Raw genomic sequence first — 23,813 nt, 5'->3', positions numbered from 1 at the left:
GACAGACAGACAGACACACACACACACGCACAGACAGACAGACGCACACAGACACACACACACACCTGATGTGTGTGTAGTTGTTGTGTACCTGCTGTGGGTAATGTCCGTGTGAAGCGCCGCTTATGGCCGATCGCGGCTGCGGTTATTAACGCTGTGCTCCTGCCGCTGATTATGGGATGTTTGTGTCAGTGTTGATCTGGTGGAGAGTGTTAGCGAGCGGGCTAACCGTTAGCGGCTAAATAAAGCGCGCGAGTTTACCGTCGATCAGTGCCTGACAGCGGCCGGCGCGAGCGGCGCGAGCGTCTCTCTCTCACCTGACGCGGCACACCGACTGACGCGCCGCTTCGATTCACAACAAACGCAGAAATACGAACATAACCTGAAGATGATCGCCGCCGCTCTGATGTCAACACAACCTGCGTCACATCCGGGTCACCTGCGCACGCGACGCGATCACTTCCTGATGAAGTCCACTTCAAACTACCGTTTCTGACAAGAAACACATGCCTGTTTATTTTTTAAAATTGTGATATAATAAATAATTTCAGATAATTTCAGATATTTTTTATCTACATTACATCCCTTTATTGTTCTCAAAATATTATTTTTTTTTATTAAAAATTGTATTGTATCGTGAGCACTTTTCATTCACAAATAAAATGGTCACACTAATAATAAACAAACTAATTTAGAATAAATAACTCGCTCTTCTGTGTGTGTGTGTGTGTGTGTGTGTGTGTGTGTGTGTGTGTGTGTGTGTGTGTGTGTGTGTGTGTGTGTGTGTGTGTGTGTGCGGAACTAACGTGCGCGCGCCAGTGTTCCCGCCGGGGCTGTTTTTCCGGCAGCGCGTGACTGTGACAGTCAAACATGTCGAGTTCCTACAGAAACAGGTGAGAAACACAACACACACGCGATTAAAGCACACACACACTTTACCTCAGACCTCATTTACACCGGACGCGCGGGCGAAGCGTGATGACACGGCTGAAGTGTGTGTGTGTGTGTGTGTGTGAGAGAGAGAGTGAGAGTGAGTGAGTGAGTGTGTGTGTGTGTGTGTGTGTGAGAGAGAGAGAGTGTGTGTGTGTGTGTGTGTGTGTCAGCTGACTCATTTTTCATTAAATATCGAATGTGTTTCACTCAGCATCATGCCGCACATTGTAATACCGCGGTATATACTTGAGTAACGTACCATGATATTTACATGAATACACGTCCAAAACTACCCTCAGTGTGATTTGTGTGTGTGTGTGTGTGTGTGTGTGTGTGTGTGTGTGTGTGTGTGTGTGTGTGTGAGGGAGAGTTGGTCATTGTATAAAGTTAAGTCCTGTAAGTTTTAGTTTTATCGCTCTTTTAACAAGATAAGCCGTATAAAAGCAGAAAATCGTTCATCTTAAAGGCACAGTGTGTAATTTCTCGTCTCTTGCTCAACACAGAGGCGTGTGTTGACTTTCTGGGCGGAGCTTTTATTCTGGCACAGCGCTTCTGCTTCTGTGTGTGTGTGTGTGTGTGTGTGTGTGTTTACCGCAGTTGTTTAATCATATCACACATCTGAGTGTGTGTGCTAATTTTTGGCGCTGCGCCACAGAATCAACACTCGCCGCCACATATTGTGTTTCGTCATTATTATTTTTAGCGCTATTTAAGACACGTATGCAGCGTATTCGTTCAGCTGCATTTCCTTTCCCTGCTCTCCCCCCGTCTCTTGCGCTTCTCTCTCTCACACACACACACACTCTGTGCGTTGTATTCGATCGTAACAGAGTAGCGACATGCGTTCATCTCGCGGCACATCTCATCTCGCCTCTCAACACATTTGAATGTCTTAAAGGAACACTCCACCGTTTTTAGAAATAGGGCTTATTCAACTCATTTAATAATAAGTAATATTTTTAAGAGTGTGTTTAGGGCTCAATGCCGCACTTCTGTGACTGTTATCAGCCGGGTGAGATTTGTTGTGTGAAGTAAAAGTGCAGATATCTCTGTATTTATGTCGTATTTCGTTGCTGTCATCAGTTTGAATGCTGGTAAATGAGCGACAGCCGCTGGGGAAAGTTCAGCTCCCGGTTAGGCTTTAACCAGCGAAGGACTGCTAATGATGGTTGGCTTCACTGTCCCTTTAAGAGGGCTGCTCATACTGATTGCTGATTGGACGGTTTGATCATGTGACTGCAGCAGATATTATAAGTGTTGTCATAATTCACTCTTCAAATCGAAACCTTCCGTCGCGTTATTAGACATTTTACTGGAGGAAAAGAGAGATTATTAACATAATAAAGCTTGGCTAAATTAATAAATGTTGATCACAGATGATCCTAGAATTTAATGTTTAATATTAAAGCGGCTCAAGCGCAAATGTGTTCAAGCATTTGACCTATGATTCAGATATTACTATTGTTATTTTTATTATTATAAAAAAAACTAACATTAATATTAATAATCAGCAAACGTGGAAGTAAAATGCTTAATATTTTTGTTAATATTAATAATGAACATTAAAATAAGTTGAATATTCAATCAATTAATTCAGTTAATTATGAATATTAATATTATTTAGGATCAACATGTGGAAGTAAAGGTAAAATGCTTTAGCATTCATATTTTATTGATAACTAACTCATTGGATGTATTCATATTTTATTTATTTATTTTTGAACATTCATTTTTAATATTAATATTGGGAATTAATATTATTTAATTTGGTTCAGTTGTATTAAACATGAATATTAATTTATCAGTAAATGTGTAAGTAAAAGATAAAATATTAATATTGTCTGTTAATATTAATATTGAACATTAATATTAATTAGTTGTACCTGCTGCTGCTTTCACCTGCTGATTTTGATTAATATTAGTCTAATGTTATTAAAAATTAATGTTCAAGCGTTTTACTTTTTACTTGCATTTTTTATTCTGATTATTATTAATGTTCACTATTAATGTTAACAGAAAACATTCATATTTAACCTTTTATTTACAAAATGGCTGATTAATTAATATTGATGTTCAATACTCATATTAATAGACAATATTAATTTTTTATTTTTTATTTACAAATTTTCTGATTAATTAATATTTATGTTCAATATTAATAAAAATATGAATGTTCAAGCATTTACCTTTGACTTCCACATTTGTTGATTCCTATTTATATTAATGTTCATAATTCATTGAATAATTCATACTAATGCTCAGTATTAATATTTACTGAAAGCATTTGACCTTTGACTTCCACATTTGCTGATCCAGATGTTAATGTAAATAAATATTAGGTCATGTGATCCGGTCATGCATGAGCATTAGGTCATGTGATCCGGTCATGCATGAGCATTAGGTCATGGGATCCGGTCATGCGTGAGCGTTAGGTCATGTGATCCGGTCATGCGTGAGCGTTAGGTCATGTGATCCGGTCATGCGTGAGCGTTAGGTCATGTGATCCGGTCATGCGTGAGCGTTAGGTCATGTGATCCGGTCATGCGTGAGCGTTAGGTCATGTGATCCGGTCATGCGTGAGCGTTAGGTCATGTGATCCGGTCATGCGTGAGCGTTAGGTCATGGGATCCGGTCATGCGTGAGCATTAGGTCATGTGATCCGGTCATGCGTGAGCATTAGGTCATGGGATCCGGTCATGCATAAGCGTTAGGTCATGGGATCCGGTCATGCGTGAGCATTAGGTCATGTGATCCGGTCATGCGTGAGCATTAGGTCATGTGATCCGGTCATGCATGAGCATTAGGTCATGGGATCCGGTCATGCGTGAGCGTTAGGTCATGTGATCCGGTCATGCGTGAGCGTTAGGTCATGTGATCCGGTCATGCGTGAGCGTTAGGTCATGTGATCCGGTCATGCGTGAGCGTTAGGTCATGTGATCCGGTCATGCGTGAGCGTTAGGTCATGTGATCCGGTCATGCGTGAGCGTTAGGTCATGGGATCCGGTCATGCGTGAGCATTAGGTCATGTGATCCGGTCATGCGTGAGCATTAGGTCATGGGATCCGGTCATGCATAAGCGTTAGGTCATGGGATCCGGTCATGCGTGAGCATTAGGTCATGTGATCCGGTCATGCGTGAGCATTAGGTCATGGGATCCGGTCATGCATGAGCGCTAGGTCATGTGATCCGGTCATGCATGAGCGTTAGGTCATGTGATCCGGTCATGCATGAGCGTTAGGTCATGTGATCCGGTCATGCATGAGCGTTAGGTCATGTGATCCGGTCATGCGTGAGCGTTAGGTCATGTGATCCGGTCATGCGTGAGCATTAGGTCATGTGATCCGGTCATGCGTGAGCATTAGGTCATGTGATTCGGTCATGCGTGAGCATTAGGTCATGTGATCCGTTCATGCGTGAGCGTTAGGTCATGTGATCCGGTCATGCGTGAGCGTTAGGTCATGTGATCCGGTCATGCGTGAGCGTTAGGTCATGGGATCCGGTCATGCGTGAGCGTTAGGTCATGGGATCCGGTCATGCGTGAGCGCTAGGTCATGTGATCCGGTCATGCGTGAGCGTTAGGTCATGTGATCCGGTCATGCTTGAGAGTTAGGTCATGTGATCCGGTCATGCATGAGCGTTAGGTCATGTGATCCGGTCATGCGTGAGCGTTAGGTCATGTGATCCGGTCATGCGTGAGCGTTAGGTCATGTGATCCGGTCATGCGTGAGCATTAGGTCATGTGATTTGGTCATGCGTGAGCATTAGGTCATGTGATCCGTTCATGCGTGAGCATTAGGTCATGTGATCCGGTCATGCGTGAGCGTTAGGTCATGTGATCCGGTCATGCGTGAGCGTTAGGTCATGGGATCCGGTCATGCGTGAGCGTTAGGTCATGGGATCCGGTCATGCGTGAGCGTTAGGTCATGGGATCCGGTCATGCGTGAGCGTTAGGTCATGGGATCCGGTCATGCGTGAGCGTTAGGTCATGGGATCCGGTCATGCGTGAGCGTTAGGTCATGGGATCCGGTCATGCGTGAGCGTTAGGTCATGGGATCCGGTCATGCGTGAGCGTTAGGTCATGGGATCCGGTCATGCTTGAGCGTTAGGTCATGTGATCCGGTCATGCATGAGCGTTAGGTCATGTGATCCGGTCATGCATGAGCGTTAGGTCATGTGATCCGGTCATGCATGAGCGTTAGGTCATGTGATCCGGTCATGCATGAGCGTTAGGTCATGTGATCCGGTCATGCATGAGCGTTAGGTCATGTGATCCGGTCATGCATGAGCGTTAGGTCATGTGATCCGGTCATGCATGAGCGTTAGGTCATGTGATCCGGTCATGCATGAGCGTTAGGTCATGTGATCCGGTCATGCATGAGCGTTAGGTCATGTGATCCGGTCATGCATGAGCGTTAGGTCATGTGATCCGGTCATGCATGAAGGTTAGGTCATGTGATCCGGTCATGCATGAGCGTTAGGTCATGTGATCCGGTCATGCGTGAGCGTTAGGTCATGTGATCCGGTCATGAATGAGCGTTAGGTCATGTGATCCGGTCATGCATGAGCTTTAGGTCATGTGATCCGGTCATGCTTGAGCGTTAGGTCACGTGATCTGGTCATGCATGAGCATTGGGTCACATGATCCGGTCATGCGTGAGCGTTCGGTCATGTGATCCGGTCATGAATGAGCATTAGATCATGTGATCCGGTCATGCATGAGTGTTAGGTCATGGGATCCGGTAATGCATGAGTGTTAGGTCATGTGATCCGGTCATGCGTGATCGTTAGGTCATGTTATCCGGTCATGCGTGATCGTTAGGTCATGTTATCCGGTCATGCGTGATCGTTAGGTCATGTGATCCGGTCATGCGTGAGCGTTAGGTCATGTGATCCGGTCATGCGTGATCGTTAGGTCATGTTATCCGGTCATGCGTGAGCATTAGGTCATGTGATCCGGTCATGCGTGAGCATTAGGTCATGTGATCCGGGCATGCGTGAGCATTAGGTCATGTGATCCGGTCATGCGTGATGGTCTCTTTTGTTCCTCAGGATCCAGGAGTTCAGGGTTTGTCTGAGCGAGCAGAAGCTGGACCTGAAGGCTTTACGGCAGCTGTGCTTCAGCGGTATGTGTGTGTGTGTGTGAGTGTGTGTGTGTGTGTTTGTTTCCGCTCATGCTCTCTCTCTCTCTCTCTCTCAGGGATCCCGTGTGAAGGAGGCATTCGCTCTCTGTGCTGGAAGGTCAGTCCCACTCCTCATCATCTGACCGACCCAATGAAGTGTAAATGACCCAATGTGTAAATGATAGCGGTTTTCTCCCTGACTCCTCAGATCCTGCTCAATTACCTGCCGCTGGATCAGGCCGTATGGGAGTCTTTCCTGAAGAAGCAGAGGTTACACACACACACACGTTTGTTTTTGTGAAATATGGGGACATTCTATAGGCGTAATCAGGGTGCGAACTACGGGGGAGCTAGGGGGAGCTCAGCTCCCCTAAATAAGTCATGGGCTCCCCTGAAAATGTGATATGTGAAATTTTGGGGGGTCTCAAAAAATATTGACACTGTGCTATTTTGAGGTGCAATTTCAGTTTTGTGTAATGTGCCATCGTGGATTATTATGTATAAAATTGCTCAAAAATATAATTAATTAATGGATGATGGCAATTTAAATCTAATTCACTTCAATAAAAATAACTATATGCTATTCTAGTCCTGACCATCAGGGTGGGGTGGCGCTGCGGTGCAAATTCCACTCGTTTAGTACATTTAGTAACAGCAAAGGAAGCGTACCCCAGTCGATTAGTGTTAAGTTAAGGCATGTTATTCTCAATTATGTGTTGTAGCCTATTTGAATGGAGGAATTATGGTATTCTTTTGCAGCCTGACGAGTAACTAACCATTATTCATGTGAACTCAAAGACAGCCAGATGCTTGGTTTATAGGCTATTTGAGGGTGGCTTTTTGACTTATCAATTTGTGTTTTTTTCTTTTTCTTCTTCATTAAAATCAAAAACTTTCATTGATGATTGTATATTATATACATATCACTTACATATATATATGATATATGATAAATATCATTGATACTTTTTGCAGTGCAAATTTGTTTGTATGTTTGGAAGTTTGGAAAGATGAACGTTTTCATCAGTTATTTTATCTACGGATCAATACAAATGTCTGCTCATTCAAAATCATATAATAGAATATAATAACTGTAGGCTACCTACTGACTACTGATAACTGTATGCAGGTAAGCACTACAAGATGTTTTTGAATGCATTAGAGAGAACGATTAGTTCGTGTGTGAATAAGTGCTACCTGTTTAAAATGTGCTTTCACCTGAACATATTTAGTCTGAGGTAAAAAAAAAAAATCCCTTAAACTTTAACATCCCGCTCATGCCCATCGCCGTGATCATCTGTATCAAGCTGATTGCCGTGAGTTCTGAACACTGCACTATGCTTATTTAAATCTTTTCGTTTCTACACATATTGGGCTACATATTCCTCATGTCTGTGAGGCGAGCCTGCCGAGTTTCAGTTTATTTAAGACATACTCCAGTTCATGATCATTGAAAGCGATCGCTTCCGCGACCTCATAGTCTAGGCTACTTATTTGCTTCTTATTAATTAAATACATGCAATTGGCCAAAGAAAACTTTATTAAAATTAAGATACAATTTGTACAAAACGAAAGAAAGCTTTTTTACAAAACAAAACTTAATATTAAACTAAATATAATCACCAAAATCATTTCTGACCCACTCGCATCTTTGCACTTATAGCCTATCATAATCAGATGAAATAAAAAAATAATATTAGGCTATAATATTTAAACATAAATTAAAAACATTGTTTAATGGCTACAACAAGTATAGTATGGCAAAGCTACAGATTTATGTCATGTCTGAGCTGGATTTGAACGAACATCATTTTACCGGCGGGTTCATGAGTGCGCGCCTGCGGATTATTGAGCTGAGTCACACCGGCTCCGCTCCGCTCCGCTCATTAGTCATTACAAGCTTGTTCTCGACAGAACGCCCACGTATTCAAAAATGGTCGGGTTTAAATGGGGCTCGGGCTCATAATTACAGTTAATGTGTCGGGCAGGGCCGGTCTCTCGGTGCATTGGCTTGGGTAGGGTCGGTCTTGATTTTTTTGAACTGATCTAAGCTCTAGTTCGAAAAAACGAAAACGAAGCGAAAATATTCGTTTTTCGTCCCCCCCGGACGATATCATCGTCCATCGCGATATTTTACTGTACACATCGTCAGCTGCCGATTTAAGTGACATCGCCCAACCCTAGTGCAAGAATATCAAAAATATAGATCAATGACTATGGTGGTTCTCCCCTCCCACCCCCCCCCACACACACACACACACACACACACACACCCACACCCATACACAAGTGAGCTCCCCCAAAGGCCATGGTATAGTTCGAACACTGGGCGTAATGGTTTTTATACTGTACAAACCGTAATTTCTATCCCCTTACACTGCCCCTAAAGCTACCCATCACACACACACACACACACACACACACACACACTGGCCCTAAACCTACCCATCACACACACACACACACACACACACACACACTGCCCCTAAACCTACCCATCACACACACACACACACACACACACACACACACACTGCCCCTAAACCTACCCATCACACACACACACACACACACACACACTGCCCCTAAACCTACCCATCACACACACACACACACACACACTGCCCCTAAACCTACCCATCACACACACACACACACACACACACACACTGCCCCTAAACCTACCCATCACACACACACACACACACACACTGCCCCTAAACCTACCCATCACACACACACACACACACTGCCCCTAAACCTACCCATCACACACACACACACACACACACACACACACACACACTGCCCCTATACCTACCCATCACACACACACACTGCCCCTAAACCTACCCATCACACACACACACACACACACACACACTGCCCCTAAACCTACCCATCACACACACACACACACACACACACACACACACACACACACACACACACACACACACACACACATTCTGCATTTTTACTTTCTCATAAAAACTCCTCCTGTGTGATTTATAAGCCTTTTGTAAAGTGGGGCCATGGGTAATGTCCTCATATTTCACCCTCTCCTGTAATACCTGTGTCATACCCATGGCATTATACACATTTGTGTCCTTATATGTCACAAAAACAAGCCCCCATACACACACACACACACACCCTGTACTTTAGACTGCTAACGACGTCTCCAAGAGCAGGTTTGGTCAGGTTTAGTGCCTGTTCTCTGATTGACAGCTTGTTTTAAAGCTAGCACAGACACAGGTTGATTATGCTAATGAGCTTGCATCTGATTGGTCAGGGATCTGTACGCCCAGTTTTTGAGAGAGATGATCATTCAGCCGGGGATCGCCAAGGCAAACCTGGGCGTGTCTCGAGAGGACGTGACGCTGGAGGACCACGTGAGTGTGTGTGTGTGTGTGTGTGAGCACTTGTGTGAGTGTGAGCACTGGTGTGAGTGTGTGTGTGAGCACTTGTGTGATTGTGTGTGTGACAGTGTGAGTGAGTGTGTGTGTGCGCACTGGTGTGAATGTGTGTGTCAGCACTGGTGTGATTGTGTGTGTGACAGTGTTAGTGTGTGGGTGAGCACTGGTGTGATTGTGTGTGCGCACTGATGTGATTGTGTGTGTGACAGTGTGAGTGTGTGTGTGAGCACTGGTGTGATTGTGTGTGCGCACTGATGTGATTGTGTGTGTGACAGTGTGAGTGTGTGTGTGTAAGCACTGCTGTGACTCTTCTCTTGTCTGCAGCCACTGAACCCAAACCCGGACAGCCGATGGAACACCTACTTCAAAGACAACGAGGTGCTGCTGCAGATCGACAAAGACGTCAGGTGTGTGTGTGTGGGGGGGGGGGGGGGGGGGGGGGGGCTGTGACATATGAGGACACAAATGTACCCATGTCCCCACTTTTCAAAAGGCTTATAAATCATACAGGATGAGTTTCTATCAGAAATAAAAATGCAGAATGTTTTCGGTTTACGGGCTGTTTGCAGAGGTGGGTAGAGTAGCCAAAATCTGTACTCAAGTAAAAGTAAAAGTAACAATCGTAATAGTTACTTGAGTAAGAGTAAAAAAGTATTCGATGAAAAAACTACTCAAGTATTTAGTTACTAGTTACTTTCGATCTGATTGATAAGAAGCGAAAACCCTGAATTTCAGACTAGAGCTTTCACAGACCTCCATATATATTTATATATATATATATACATACGTGTGTGTGTGTGTGTTTAATGGTTAAACAGTGTAAATTAATGGTGTGCCGGGCTAACCAGAGCTCTGTTTAAAACATACTTTGTTCTTATGTTTTTATAAGTATATGCATTCTTTAGGTAGGAATAAAATAAAATCCTGTTTTTATTTGTATGTATACACTTCAGACTGTTGTCTGTCTGGATGTGTGTATAAATGCAAGAGGTCGAATTAGGCTATCTATTTGTTTCGTTTTTAGCCTGGTCTCATAGGAAAAACGTAGCTGTGGCAACGGTTTTGCAAACCACAAAATATGTACCAATACTTACATATCACGACAGTTTCAAAGTGAAATGTCCACTGGGTGGCGCTAAAAGCTTAGTTTTTTTCCGGAACACATGTGCGTGAATCTGGCATTTGTTACGTTTGGTTTTTAACATACACCCACACTGAACCCTAAACCTACCCGATATTGTTAACAAAAGCAAATGTGACAAATAAAATTGTATTCAGGTAATTTTAGCTTGTGTTTTGAACTCGTCTTTGATCTCTTTTATCATGACTCGTTCCTCACGGGGTTCGTTCCCAAGTTTTTCACATTGCAAATACAAATCTGTACCAGCTGAGCTATCGAGCAAGCTTAATGGGTAAGAAAAGACGAACATTCAAAATGTATTTGTTTACAAATCATGGACTATGGTTAAACAAAACGATAAAAAAAATGCTGTTTTTCTGCCTCTAGTGTTTATTATTGTTGGAAACACTCTGACAGTGTGTGAAATAGTATTACAATAAGGGAAAAGTGCCCATAGTTACCAAATTACCATTAATAGTGTTCAAATATAAGCAACATTGTTTCACTTACCGCTAGCTACATGTTTTTTCAGGTTGGAGCTGCATGCTGAGATGTCAGTTCGTTTTGGTGCACACAGTAGCCTATAGCATTATGAAACTATTCTTATTGACATCTAGGAATGAAAACGTGAACTAGAGGGAACGGGTGATCTGCCTCCCATAGCTCACACACACATCTTCGTGATCTTCCTCTGCTTTGGCCATCATCTGACTAAACGCTCGCTAATTATACGCGGGTGATGCGGCTCTCGCGAAGCAGCCTCTCCAACGTTTCGCGAGACTTGCGAACAAGTCATATTAACTTGTTTTAAAATATATAATTAGTTATTACCATTGACAGTAGTGGAGGAACGCCACAGAATGTAACGAAGTAAAAGTACAGTTTTTTCACAAGAAATGTACTTGAGTAAAAGTAAAAGTACCCAGTTTTAAATATACTCTAAAAGTACAAGTTACCCAAAAAATGTACTCGAGTAAATGTAACGAAGTAAATGTAATTCGTTACTACCCACCTCTGGCTGTTTGTGTGGTTGAGTGTGTGTGTGTGTGTGTGTGTGTGTGTGTGTGTGTGTATCCATGAAACAGTGCATCCATGAAAGTATTCACAGCGCTTCACTTCTTCCACCTTTTATTATGTTACAGCCTTATTCCTAAATGTATTAAATTCATTATTTCCCCCAATTCTTCAAATAATAAAAATAAAGTAATAAATAAATAAATAATCCCATGTCCATTAGTATCCCCCCTCAACACGGAGCTCAGCTGCTCCCGTTTCCTCTGATCATCCTTCAGATGTTCCTACAGCTTGACTGGAGTCCACCTGTGGTCCGATCAGCTGATTGGACATGATTGGAAAAGGCACACACCTGTCTATATAAGGTCCCGCAGTTAACCGTGCATGTCGGTGCACAAGCCCAGCCATGAAGGGATTGTCTGTAGACTCAGAGATGGAGGTACAGATCTAGGGAAGGTCCTAATGAGCTCAGTGGCCTCCATCATCCACACATGGAAGAGGTTTGGGATCACCAGGATTCTTCCTAAAACTGCCATCTGGCAAAATTGAGCAATCTGAGGAGAAGGGCCTCAGTCAGGGAGGAAGAACCCGATGGTCAGTCTGACAGGGCTCCAGCTTTCTCTGTGGAAATAGGAGAAGCTTTCCACCAATCAGGGCTGATCTCTGCAGCTCTCCACCAATCAGGGCTGATCTCTGCAGCTCTCCACCAATCAGGCCTAATCTCTAGAGCATGAGGAACACAATCCTCTGGCCTGATGAAACTCAGATTGAACTCTGGAGGAAACCAGGCTCCGCTCATCCCCTGGCCGATCCCATCTCTACAGTGAAGCATGGTGGTGGCAGCATAATGCTGTGGGGGTGTTTTTCAGCAGCAAGAACTGGGAGGCTAGTCAGGATGGAGAGAAAGATGAATCCTTGATGAACACCTGCTCTAGAGCACTCTGGACCTCAGACTGGGGTGAAGGTTCGTCTTCCAGCAGGATAATGACCCTAAACACTCAGCCAAGATAACACAGGCGCGGCTACGGGACGACTCTGGGAATGTGCTCGAGTGGCCCAGCCTGAGCCCAGACCTCAACCTGATCGAACATCTCTGGAGATCTGAGAATGGCTGACGCTCCTCATCTAACCTGATGGAGCTGGAGAGCTCCGGCACAGAAGAGCGGGAGAAACTGGCCAATAATAGACGAGCTTGAGCAGCAAACTCAAGAAGAGCCGAGGCTGAGATCCGAGCCGAAGGAGCTGCAACAGAGCATTGAGCAAAGGCTGGCAATACTTATGCATTTAGTTTAATAAATGTGCAAAGTTTTTAAACAAACTTCTTTCACATTGGCATTATGGGGTATAGTTTGTAGAATTTTAAAGAAAAGAATGAATTTAATCCATGTTGGAATAACATAACATGGAGAAAGTGAAAGCTTTCTGGATGTTCTGTATGTTAATCTGATTAATTAATGTTTAATATTAATATTAATTATACAAATTGTGTTCAAGCATTTTACCTTTTACTTGCATGTGTGTTGGTTGAGATGAATATTAATATCAACATGTGTGTGTGTGTGTGTGTTATGTGTGTGTCAGGCGCCTGTACCCAGACATGGCGTTCTTCCAGCGGCCCACAGAGTTTCCTTGCCAGCTGATCCTGGACCCTCAGAACGAGTACGAGACGCTGCGGCGGCGAGTGGAGCAGACCACACTCAAGGCCCAGACGGTGAACCGGAACCGCAGCGGCGTCACTAATGTGAGTGAGTGAGTGAGTGTGTGAGTGAGTGTGTTGAGAGTATCAGCCGGTTGCTGGACTTGTGTGTGTGTGTGTTCTCTCCTTCAGGTCAGTTCTCCAGGGAAGGCACTAAACCTGTATCCCTCTAACGAGTACGAGGTTCTTCCCAACGGATGTGAAGCGCACTGGGAAGTGGTGGAGCGGATCCTCTTCATCTACGCCAAGCTCAACCCAGGCATCGCTTACGTGCAGGGCATGAACGAGATCGTGGGGCCGATTTACTACACCTTCGCCACGGACCCCAACAGCGAGTGGAAGGGTGAGGCTCCGACGGGATGGGTTTGGGATGAGGGGTGGGAGTTAGACTCTAACAGCCAGTGGAAGGGTGAGGCTCTGATGGGATGGGTTTGGGATGAGGGGTGGGAGCCGGACTCTAACAGGGGTGGGAGCCAGACTATAACAGCCAGTGGAAGGGTGAGGCTCTGATGGGATGGGTTTGGGATGAGGGGTGGGAGCCGGACTCTAACAGCGAGTGGAAGGGTGAGGCTCTGATGGGATGGGTTTGGGATGAGGGGTGGGAGCCAGACTCTAACAGCGAGTGGAAGGGTGAGGGTCTGATGGGATGGGTTTGGGATGAGGGGTGGGAGCCAGACTCTAACAGCCAGTGGAAGGGTGAGGCTCTGATGGGATGGGTTTGGGATGAGGGGTGGGAGCCGGACTCTAACAGGGGTGGGAGCCAGACTCTAACAGCCAGTGGAAGGGTGAGGCTCTGATGGGATGGGTTTGGGATGAGGGGTGGGAGCCAGACTCTAACAGCGAGTGGAAGGGTGAGGGTCTGATGGGATGGGTTTGGGATGAGGGGTGGGAGCCAGACTCTAACAGCCAGTGGAAGGGTGAGGCTCTGATGGGATGGGTTTGGGATGAGGGGTGGGAGCCGGACTCTAACAGCCAGTGGAAGGGTGAGGCTCTGATGGGATGGGTTGGGGATGAGGGGTGGGAGCCGGACTCTAACAGCGAGTGGAAGGGTGAGGCTCTGATGGGATGGGTTTGGGATGAGGGGTGGGAGCCGGACTCTAACAGGGGTGGGAGCCAGACTCTAACAGCCAGTGGAAGGGTGAGGCTCTGATGGGATGGGTTTGGGATGAGGGGTGGGAGCCGGACTCTAACAGCCAGTGGAAGGGTGAGGCTCTGATGGGATGGGTTTGGGATGAGGGGTGGGAGCCAGACTCTAACAGCCAGTGGAAGGGTGAGGCTCTGATGGGATGGGTTTGGGATGAGGGGTGGGAGCCGGACTCTAACAGCCAGTGGAAGGGTGAGGCTCTGATGGGATGGGTTGGGGATGAGGGGTGGGAGCCGGACTCTAACAGCGAGTGGAAGGGTGAGGCTCTGATGGGATGGGTTTGGGATGAGGGGTGGGAGCCGGACTCTAACAGGGGTGGGAGCCAGACTCTAACAGCCAGTGGAAGGGTGAGGCTCTGATGGGATGGGTTTGGGATGAGGGGTGGGAGCCGGACTCTAACAGCCAGTGGAAGGGTGAGGCTCTGATGGGATGGGTTTGGGATGAGGGGTGGGAGCCAGACTCTAACAGCCAGTGGAAGGGTGAGGCTCTGATGGGATGAGTTTGGGAGGAGGGGTGGGAGCCGGACTCTAACAGCCAGTGGAAGGGTGAGGCTCTGATGGGATGGGTTTGGGATGAGGGGTGGGAGCCGGACTCTAACAGCCAGTGGAAGGGTGAGGCTCCGACGGGATGGGTTTGGGATGAGGGGTGGGAGCCGGACTCTAACAGGGGTGGGAGCCAGACTCTAACAGCCAGTGGAAGGGTGAGGCTCTGATGGGATGGGTTTGGGATGAGGGGTGGGAGCCGGACTCTAACAGCCAGTGGAAGGGTGAGGCTCCGACGGGATGGGTTTGGGATGAGGGGTGGGAGCCGGACTCTAACAGCCAGTGGAAGGGTGAGGCTCTGATGGGATGGGTTTGGGATGAGGGGTGGGAGCCAGTGGAAGGGTGAGGCTCTGATGGGATGGGTTTGGGATGAGGGGTGGGAGCCAGACTCTAACAGCCAGTGGAAGGGTGAGGCTCCGACGGGATGGGTTTGGGATGAGGGGTGGGAGCCAGACTCTAACAGCCAGTGGAAGGGTGAGGCTCTGATGGGATGGGTTTGGGATGCGGGGTGGGAGCCGGACTCTAACAGCCAGTGGAAGGGTGAGGCTCCGACGGGATGGGTTTGGGATGAGGGGTGGGAGCCGGACTCTAACAGCGAGTGGAAGGGTGAGGCTCTGATGGGATGGGTTTGGGATGAGGGGTGGGAGCCAGACTCTAACAGCGAGTGGAAGGGTGAGGCTCTGATGGGATGGGTTTGGGATGAGGGGTGGGAGCCAGGCTCTAACAGCCAGTGGAAGGGTGAGGCTCTGATGGGATGGGTTTGGGATGAGGGGTGGGAGCCAGACTCTAACAGCGAGTGGAAGGGTGAGGGTCTGATGGGATGGGTTTGGGACGAGGGGTGGGAGCCGGACTCTAACAGCCAGTGGAAGGGTGAGGCTCCGACGGGATGGGTTTGGGACGAGGGGTGGGAGCCAGACTCTAACAGCCAGTGGAAGGGTGAGGCTCTGATGGGATGGGTTTGGGATGAGGGGTGGGAGCCGGACTCTAACAGCCAGTGGAAGGGTGAGGCTCCGATGGGATGGGTTTGGGATGAGGGGTGGGAGCCAGACTCTAACAGCCAGTGGAAGGGTGAGGCTCTGATGGGGATGGGTTTGGGACGAGGGGTGGGAGCCAGACTCTAACAGCCAGTGGAAGGGTGAGGCTCTGATGGGATGGGTTTGGGATGAGGGGTGGGAGCCGGACTCTAACAGCCAGTGGAAGGGTGAGGCTCTGATGGGATGGGTTTGGGATGAGGGGTGGGAGCCAGGCTCTAACAGCCAGTGGAAGGGTGAGGCTCTGATGGGATGGGTTTGGGATGAGGGGTGGGAGCCAGACTCTAACAGCGAGTGGAAGGGTGAGGGTCTGATGGGATGGGTTTGGGACGAGGGGTGGGAGCCGGACTCTAACAGCCAGTGGAAGGGTGAGGCTCCGACGGGATGGGTTTGGGACGAGGGGTGGGAGCCAGACTCTAACAGCCAGTGGAAGGGTGAGGCTCTGATGGGATGGGTTTGGGATGAGGGGTGGGAGCCGGACTCTAACAGCCAGTGGAAGGGTGAGGCTCTGATGGGATGGGTTTGGGATGAGGGGTGGGAGCCGGACTCTAACAGCCAGTGGAAGGGTGAGGCTCTGATGGGATGGGTTTGGGATGAGGGGTGGGAGCCAGACTCTAACAGCCAGTGGAAGGGTGAGGCTCCGATTGGATGGGTTTGGGACGAGGGGTGGGAGCCGGACTCTAACAGCCAGTGGAAGGGTGAGGCTCTGATGGGATGGGTTTGGGATGAGGGGTGGGAGCCGGACTCTAACAGCGAGTGGAAGGGTGAGGCTCTGATGGGATGGGTTTGGGATGAGGGGTGGGAGCCGGACTCTAACAGCCAGTGGAAGGGAGAGGGTCTGATGGGATGGGTTTGGGATGAGGGGTGGGAGCCGGACTCTAACAGCCAGTGGAAGGGTGAGGCTCCGATGGGATGGATTTGGGATGAGGGTTATGATGAGGTGGAAGGGTGAGGCTCAGACAGGCTGGGTTTGGGATGAGGGGTGGGATGAGGTGGAAGGGTAAGGCTCCGATGAAGCCCGACTCTAACAGCCAGTGTTTTCTAGAACACGCGGAGGCCGACACCTTCTTCTGCTTCACCAACCTGATGTCGGAGAACAGGGATAACTTCATCAAAAGCCTGGATGACTCCCAGTGCGGCATCACCTTCAAGATGGAGAGCGTGTTCTCCAAACTCAAGGAGAAGGACACTGAGCTCTACATGAGACTGGTGACAGCACACACACTCATACTGGGAAGGGTTTCCCGGTTTCTGAGCATGTTGGATACAGCGGGACACTTCCATCCCTGCTCATTAGGGGATAGAAGTGTCATTTGTTTAGTAAATGCATCTTGATTTAAGATTTGTTAGATATTTTGACTGAAAACAAGACAAAAATACTGATTAAGAAGAGGATTTTTGGCAGTGTGAAGAGCGTGATCACATCCATCCGTAGGGTTTATGGATATTTTGTGCTGGTTTCTGAGGAAGTGACTCTGTGTCTCCGTCTCACAGCAGGAGCAGAACATCAGGCCTCAGTACTTCACCTTCCGCTGGCTCACGCTGCTGCTCTCTCAGGAGTTCCTGCTTCCAGATGTTATCCGGATCTGGGATTCGCTTTTCTCCGATCAGGATCGCTTTGACTTCCTCATCCCTGTGTGCTGTGCCATGCTCACGTAAGAGCCGCTCAGTGCTTCACACACACTTAAAGAGTTAGTTCAGCCAAAAATGAAATGTCTGTCATTAACTCCTCTCCCTAATGTCGCTCCACACCCGTAAGACCTCCGTTCATTTTCATTCATATGATTGAAATAAAGATTCAAACGGTTATGAATCAGTGAATCGATCAATGATTCGGATCGCCAATGTCTCGTGATTTCAGCAGTTTGACACGCGATCCGAATCATGAATCGATTCGCTGATTCATAACCGTTTGAATCTTTATCTGAGGATTGAACACAAACGCGGAAGAGAAGCCAATGCTGAATAAAGTCGTAGTTTTTGTTATTTTTGGACCCAAATGTATTTTGGATGCTTCAAGAGACTCTAATTAACCCACTGATGTCTCATATGGACTACTGTGATGATGTTTTTATTCCCTTTCTGGACATGGACAGTATAGTGTGCATACACTTGCATACGCTCTCGGACTAAATATAAAATATCTTAAACTGTGTGTGAAGATGAGCGGAGGTCTTGCGGGTGTGGAGCGACATTAGGGAGAGGAGTTAATGACAGACGTTTCATTTTTAGGGGAACTAACCCTTTAACATCCAATAGTATCACAGATCCGACTGTGTGCCTGCATTATCACGTTTGACTAAGACACGCCTCTGAGTTGAGTAATTACATACTGTGCCTTTAAGTCTTTGTGTTTTTTCAGACTGATTCGCGATCAGTTACTGGCTGGAGACTTTACAATCAACATGAGATTACTGCAGGTAACGCACACACACACACACACACACACGCACACACACTCTCACACACACACACATACTCTCACATACACACACACACTCTCACACTTCCGCTCTCTGCTGTTCTTCAGGATTATCCCATCTCTGATGTTCACGCCATCCTCACTAAAGCTAAAGAACTGCAGGAGGGATTGTAGCAACCACGCCCCCTCGGCCCCGCCCAGTGGGCTCCGCCCCATCAGGCCCCGCCCCCTGCCTGATGACTGACAGCAGTGCCGCCCATCTGACCCAGATGGGATCCATCGTTTGCCTTTGTGTGTGTGAGAGAGAGAGAGAGAGAGAGAGAGAGAGAGAGAGTGTTTACTGTTGCACTGCTGAAGGATTTTAAAGACCAACACACACACACACACACACACACACACACTGCAGACGGGACTCCAGAAGCACTCCAGGACTCTGATCTTCAGTGTTTATTGACGGCTGTATTTATATCGGTGATTGTTTACTGTCTCTAATACTTGATCACGTTTCTCTCACGAATGAACAAACAAGACTTCCCGATCCAGAGGAGTGTGTGTTCGCATCCCACACCACAAAACACTCTTCTTACTCAGTTTCCAGTCCAAATATCCAGATATTCTTAAATCAAGAAGCATTTATTAGATCAGTAAAACCACATGAGATATCTGTTCTTGTTTTGTTGAAAAATATGTGAGAAAAATAATCTTATTTCTGATTGAAATCTTGTTTCCGAACATTAACATTCCGAAGAAAATTATTTTTTGAAGATTATTTTCATTAAAACAAGAACAAATATCTCATGTCGTTTCACTGATCTAGTAAATGCTTCTTGATTTAAGAATATTTCGTCTGGAAGCAGACAGACGGACTGAGGAAGACGAGTGTGTTCTGCAGTGCTCCTCTAATAATCTGCATTAATGTCGTCATCACACTAATAATGGCGGAGCGCTCGTGTTGGTTTGGGGGAGACGTTCGTGTTTTTATAAACGTGGTTCACCTTTTTTTAAATGTCATGTTGTGTTTTGTATTGGACCGTGTCTGGGAAATGAAGGACGGACTGAAGCTCTTTCTGGATCCGCTCGTGGGAAACGACGGCTTTCTTCTGCATGTTTTTGTATGATCGCATCTATAGTTCTTGCCATTGTATATCAATGTTTTTACAGTGCTTGCAGATGCACAATAAAACTATTCAATCTTAAAATGGTCATCTTCTTCAAACCCGTGACTGTGTTCACAGCGACTCACACGTCCTCCATTACGGCAAAACATGCTCTTCTTATTCAGGCTTTTGTCTTGATTCCGGTCTAAATATTATTTACTAGATCAGTAAAACGACATGAGATATTTTTCTTGTTTTGTTGAAAATCAAATCATAATGAAGAGAGTTTTTGCTTAAAACAGGCAAAATGATCTGCCAATGGGGTGAGGAGAATAATCTGATTTCTGACTGAAATCTTGTTTCTCGTTTCCGAACAGAAATCAGATTATTATTCTCACATAGTTTTCAACAAAACAAGAAAAAATATCTCATGCCGTTTTACTGATCTAGTAAATGATCTTGATTTAAGAATATGGAGATATTTGGACTGGAAACGAGACGAACTGACAGTAAGAAGAGTGTGTTTTGGCGTGCAGGGCTGTGTTACGGACAGGGCTTAGCTTCATCAGGATATGTAAGTGCCTGTTAAACGTGCGTGTGAAGAACACAGACACAGGCCTGCTGCTTCAGCTGAACCCGTCTGAGTCGAGTCTGAGCCGAGCGTGAGGTTAGGGCGGTCTGACTGGAAGAGCAGTGTGCAGCCACATACAGATCTCTTCATCACGGTTTTATTTTCTGTTTTTAAATTCGTACGTGTTATTCTTATTTCTTATCCATATGTTATTACTATTTTAATTCATTTATATGTAAAGCACTTTGCTCTCTGCTTAATCTGTCTATCCGTCTGTCTGTCTGTCTGTCATCAGCTTAATCTGTCTATCCGTCTGTCTGTCTGTCTGTCTGTCTGTCATCAGCTTAATCTGTCTATCCGTCTGTCTGTCTGTCTGTCATCAGCTTAATCTGTCTATCCGTCTGTCTGTCTGTCTGCCATCAGCTTAATCTGTCTATCCGTCTGTCTGTCTGTCTGTCATCAGCTTAATCTGTCTATCCGTCTGTCTGTCTGTCTGCCATCAGCTTAATCTGTCTATCCGTCTGTCTGTCTGTCATCTGCTTAATCTGTCTATCCGTCTGTCTGTCTGTCTGTCATCAGCTTAATCTGTCTATCCGTCTGTCTGTCTGTCTGTCATCAGCTTAATCTTTCTATCCGTCTGTCTGTCTGTCTGTCATCAGCTTAATCTGTCTATCCGTCTGTCTGTCTGTCTGTCATCAGCTTAATCTGTCTATCCGTCTGTCTGTCTGTCTGCCATCAGCTTAATCTGTCTATCCGTCTGTCTGTCTGTCATCTGCTTAATCTGTCTATCCGTCTGTCTGTCTGTCTGTCATCAGCTTAATCTGTCTATCCGTCTGTCTGTCTGTCTGTCATCAGCTTAATCTGTCTATCCGTCTGTCTGTCTGTCTGTCATCAGCTTAATCTGTCTATCCGTCTGTCTGTCATCAGCTTAATCTGTCTATCTGTCTGTCTGTCTGTCTGTCATCAGCTTAATCTGTCTATCCGTCTGTCTGTCTGTCTGTCATCAGCTTAATCTGTCTATCCGTCTGTCTGTCTGTCTGTCATCAGCTTAATCTGTCTATCCGTCTGTCTGTCTGTCTGTCATCAGTTTAATCTGTCTATCCGTCTGTCTGTCTGTCTGTCATCAGCTTAATCTGTCTATCCGTCTGTCTGTCTGTCTGTCATCAGCTTAATCTGTCTATCCGTCTGTCTGTCTGTCTGTCATCAGCTTAATCTCTATCCGTCTGTCTGTCTGTCATCAGCTTAATCTGTCTATCCGTCTGTCTGTCTGTCATCAGCTTAATCTGTCTATCCGTCTGTCTGTCTGTCATCAGCTTAATCTGTCTATCCGTCTGTCTGTCTGTCATCTGCTTAATCTGTCTATCCGTCTGTCTGTCTGTCTGTCATCAGCTTAATCTGTCTATCCGTCTGTCTGTCTGTCTGTCATCAGCTTAATCTGTCTATCCGTCTGTCTGTCTGTCTGTCATCAGCTTAATCTGTCTATCCGTCTGTCTGTCTGTCTGTCATCAGCTTAATCTGTCTATCCGTCTGTCTGTCTGTCTGTCATCAGCTTAATCTGTCTATCCGTCTGTCTGTCTGTCTGTCATCAGCTTAATCTGTCTATCCGTCTGTCTGTCTGTCTGTCATCAGCTTAATCTGTCTATCCGTCTGTCTGTCTGTCATCAGCTTAATCTCTATCCGTCTGTCTGTCTGTCATCAGCTTAATCTGTCTATCCGTCTGTCTGTCTGTCTGTCATCAGCTTAATCTGTCTATCCGTCTGTCTGTCTGTCATCAGCTTAATCTGTCTATCCGTCTGTCTGTCTGTCATCAGCTTAATCTGTCTATCCGTCTGTCTGTCTGTCATCTGCTTAATCTGTCTATCCGTCTGTCTGTCTGTCTGTCATCAGCTTAATCTGTCTATCCGTCTGTCTGTCTGTCTGTCTGTCTGTCTGTCATCAGCTTAATCTGTCTATCCGTCTGTCTGTCATCAGCTTAATCTGTCTATCCGTCTGTCTGTCTGTCTGTCTGTCATCAGCTTAATCTGTCTGTCTGTCTGTCTGTCATCAGCTTAATCTGTCTATCCGTCTGTCTGTTTGTCTGTCTGTCTGTCATCAGCTTAATCTGTCTATCCGTCTGTCTGTCTGTCTGTCTGTCATCAGCTTAATCTGTCTGTCTGTCTGTCTGTCTGTCATCAGCTTAATCTGTCTATCCGTCTGTCTGTCATCAGCTTAATCTGTCTGTCTGTCTGTCTGTCTGTCTGTCTGTCATCAGCTTAATCTGTCTATCCGTCTGTCTGTCTGTCTGTCTGTCTGTCTGTCATCAGCTTAATCTGTCTATCCGTCTGTCTGTCTGTCTGTCATCAGCTTAATCTGTCTATCCGTCTGTCTGTCTGTCTGTCTGTCATCAGCTTAATCTGTCTATCCGTCTGTCTGTCTGTCTGTCTGTCATCAGCTTAATCTGTCTATCCGTCTGTCCATCCGTCTGTCTGTCTGTCCATCTGACTGTCTGACATCAGCTTAATTCGTCTATCCGTCTGTCTGTCTGTCTGTCTGTCTGACATATATCCATCTATCTGTCTGTCTGACATGTATCCATCTATCTGTCCGTCTGGCTGACATATATCCATCTGTCTGTCCGTCTGTCTGTCTGTCTGTCTGTCTGTCTGTCTGTGACATGTATCCATCTATCTGTCCGTCTGGCTGACATATATCCATCTGTCTGTCTGTCTGACATATATCCATCTGTCTGTCCGTCTGGCTGACATATATCCATCTGTCTGTCTGTCTGTCTGTCTGACATATATCCATCTGTCTGTCTGTCTGTCCGTCTGGCTGACATATATCCATCTGTCTGTCTGTCTATCTGTCTGTCTGACATATATCCATCTATCTGTCCGTCTGGCTGACATATATCCGTCTGTCTGTCTGTCTGACATGTATCCATCTATCTGTCCGTCTGGCTGACATATATCCATCTGTCTGTCTGTCTATCTGTCTGTCTGACATATATCCATCTATCTGTCCCTCTGTCTATCTGTCTGTCTGACATATATCCATCTATCTGTCCGTCTGGCTGACATATATCCGTCTGTCTGTCTGTCTGACATGTATCCATCTATCTGTCCTTCTGGCTGACATATATCCATCTGTCTGTCTGTCTGTCCGTCTGGCTGACATATATCCATCTATCTGTCCCTCTGTCTGTCTGTCTATCTGTCTGTCTGACATATATCCATCTGTCTGTCTGTCTGTCTGTCTGTCTGTCTGTCTGACATATATCCATCTCTTTGTCCGTCTGTCTGACATATATCCATCTGTCTGTCTGTCTGTCCATCTGGCTGACATATATCCATCTGTCTGTCTGTCTGTCTGTCTATCTGACATATATCCATCTATCTGTCCATCTGTCTGTCTGTCTATCTGTCTGTCTGACATATATCCATTTGTCTGACTGTCTGTCTGTCTGTCTGTCTGACATATATCCATCTATCTGTCCGTCTGTCTGACAAATATCCATCTGTCTGTCTGTCTGTCCGTCTGGCTGACATATATCCATCTGTCTGTCTGTCTATCTGTCTGTCTGACATATATCCATCTATCTGTCCATCTGGCTGACATATATCCATCTGTCTGTCTGTCTGATATGTATCCATCTATCTGTCTCTCTGTCTGTCTGTCTGTCCGTCTGGCTGACATATATCCATCCATCTGTCTGTCTGTCTGAC

General features: G+C 46.3%; 2 protein-coding genes across 3 annotated transcripts in view; one reads left to right on the top strand and one right to left on the bottom strand.

The window, feature by feature from the left end:
* Positions 1-462, bottom strand: part of zer1 (zyg-11 related, cell cycle regulator) — a 35,033-nt gene extending 34,571 nt beyond the window's left edge. The window contains exon 1 of one of the 2 annotated variants that reach the window (XM_067422638.1): positions 66-462. The gene's annotated coding sequence lies outside the window, so the exon portion shown is untranslated. The remainder of the gene's footprint in view (positions 1-65) is intronic. The other variant, XM_067422637.1, reaches the window with a different exon arrangement.
* Positions 463-805: 343 nt separating this feature from the next.
* Positions 806-19,640, top strand: tbc1d13 (TBC1 domain family, member 13). Its single transcript, XM_067422643.1, has 12 exons — positions 806-893; positions 5,983-6,056; positions 6,131-6,171; positions 6,262-6,323; positions 9,349-9,448; positions 9,797-9,879; positions 13,188-13,347; positions 13,435-13,645; positions 17,065-17,228; positions 17,514-17,674; positions 18,382-18,439; positions 18,550-19,640. The coding sequence occupies exons 1-12, from the start codon at positions 871-873 to the stop codon at positions 18,613-18,615; spliced, it is 1,203 nt and encodes a 400-aa protein (XP_067278744.1). The 5' UTR covers positions 806-870; the 3' UTR covers positions 18,616-19,640.
* Positions 19,641-23,813: the final 4,173 nt, after the last annotated feature.

This window comes from Pseudorasbora parva, chromosome 18, assembly GCF_024679245.1.
Source record: "Pseudorasbora parva isolate DD20220531a chromosome 18, ASM2467924v1, whole genome shotgun sequence".
Classification (NCBI taxonomy): domain Eukaryota; kingdom Metazoa; phylum Chordata; class Actinopteri; order Cypriniformes; family Gobionidae; genus Pseudorasbora; species Pseudorasbora parva.
This window is presented reverse-complemented; position numbering and strand designations above follow the sequence as displayed.